This window comes from Pundamilia nyererei, unplaced genomic scaffold, assembly GCF_000239375.1.
Source record: "Pundamilia nyererei isolate P.nyererei 1_Seehausen unplaced genomic scaffold, PunNye1.0 scaffold00204, whole genome shotgun sequence".
NCBI classification, from domain to species: Eukaryota; Metazoa; Chordata; class Actinopteri; order Cichliformes; family Cichlidae; genus Pundamilia; species Pundamilia nyererei.
In genome coordinates, this window is record NW_005187605.1 from 610222 (window position 1) to 611987 (window position 1766).

At 44.3% G+C, this 1766-nt stretch overlaps 1 protein-coding gene across 1 annotated transcript in view; it reads right to left on the bottom strand.

Annotated features, from left to right (window-relative positions):
• The window catches only part of kcnk10a (potassium channel, subfamily K, member 10a), a 31090-nt gene that overhangs the window by 2639 nt on the left and 26685 nt on the right, over positions 1–1766 (bottom strand). Inside the window, 2 exon segments of the mRNA XM_013914547.1 lie at positions 1–224; positions 603–745. The exon segment at positions 1–224 is cut by the window's left edge and continues 16 nt beyond it. Of these exon segments, the coding sequence (XP_013770001.1) occupies positions 1–224; positions 603–745 (367 nt within the window).

The window sequence follows — 1766 nt, forward strand, 5'->3', positions numbered from 1 at the left end:
TTGTTGGCATCCAGACTGTTGAAGATGGCACGCCGTTCTGGGGAAAGCATGTCCAGGGACACAGCGCGCTGGTCCAGGCCTAGCTGCCGTCTCTCCATGCTTCGGATGGTTGCAGCTCGCTGTAACTTGTCGTGGACTTCTATGCTCATGCGCCGGCGTGTCTCTCTGAACTCAGCTCGAACATTTGCTTTCCACTCAGCTGCATGAGCTTTGATCTCTCCAACCTCAGGAAAAGAATATTGTCAGATATAAGGTTTAGTAAATATACTGCACTAGGTTCCCTTTACCTTATTGTGTGCACCCCACCTGCAGAGCCCCTGAAAACAGAATGTCTGTTTTCTTATCACATGGTAAATCAGAAACATACTTCTCTGAGTACTTGGAACATGAGACAAATTAGATTAGATGTTAATTCAAAACAGAAGGGATTCTCACTGGAATATGTCACCAGTCAGAAATAGGTTGAACTGTAAGGATGAATAACTTTGGCAGGCAAAATCTGACTAAATACAAATTAATGTATATGACAGAATAAACAGCTGTATAGTAAAATTATGGCAATTTGGTGGCACCCAGATTAGAGGTTTAATGTGAAAACGTACCTCTTCTTTTGTCTTTTTGGACAGCACCCTCAGCCAGTCACTGATCATGTTCAACACTGCAGCAAAATAAGCCAGGCCACCCAAGATCCAGAACCACACTAGCGGTCTGTACCACTCCCGGTACTCAATTCTCCGGTCTCCACCTGATCAGGAAAAAACAAACAAACTTGTAACTGCCTGCAGGTGTCCTCTCCCGAACCTTTCAGGGATTGAAAGGGGGGAATTCATGTATTTTGTTTTATCTGTTTTGGGTCCACAAGCACAGACAAAAACATAACTGGCATAAGTATTTGTTATAGGAGCAGGTGTTGTTTTTTTCTTTATTAGGAAATGTCACACCAGGACCGAGGCCTTCATCCATTACAGGTAAACCTGTCCTTAATGGAGAATTGACATTTCAGTCCAGGGCTGATAGACAATGCTATCTGACAGTTATAAAATATGTTGAATTACCAATGTGCAGAAGACAATTTACATACTGTTACTAAAAATTGTGGTTGTAAAGCAATCTACATATAAAAACACCAAAGCAGTGACTCAGTTACTCATTACAGTACTTCAGGCTTCCCAAAGTATTTGGAAAACTAGGTGAAGAGAGGAGCTGAGCTATTGCTTGATCACCACTAAGTACACCAAGTGAAGGTGTACTGAGAGCATCTGGCAGAGGCTTTGGTCCACGAGATCTTCGATTCCAGTCTCCAGGAGTGCTTCAACAGCATTCCTGGAGGGAGGAACCAGATGGTGGACAGTGGAGTTGAAGGGAGCTGTCAAGCTAAAGCATGAGTCCACAGGCTAACTGTGCCATTCCAGGAGGCAGCTGACAGGTACTGGCAGGCCAAGCACAGTATGGCTCTGGCAGTAGCTGAGGAAATCTTTGATCCAGGTGCAGGTGGCATGGGGGATGTGGAAGTGGTCCAGTTTGGTGGTGAGGATGTCTTGTATTATAGTATTGACCACTGAGCCGTAATCCATGAAGAGCATCCTCACCATAGCTCTTTCTGTCTGTGAAGGTTCTCAGTCATCCAGGTTATTGTAGTCAAAGGAGCTCTCATCTGAGAAGCTTCTTCAGTTCTGAAGAATCTTCTCGGATGAGAGGTGAAACGTCTTCAAGCAACTCAAAGAAGTCCAGACGCTTTTCTTTGCAAGCTCCTTTGACTACGATGA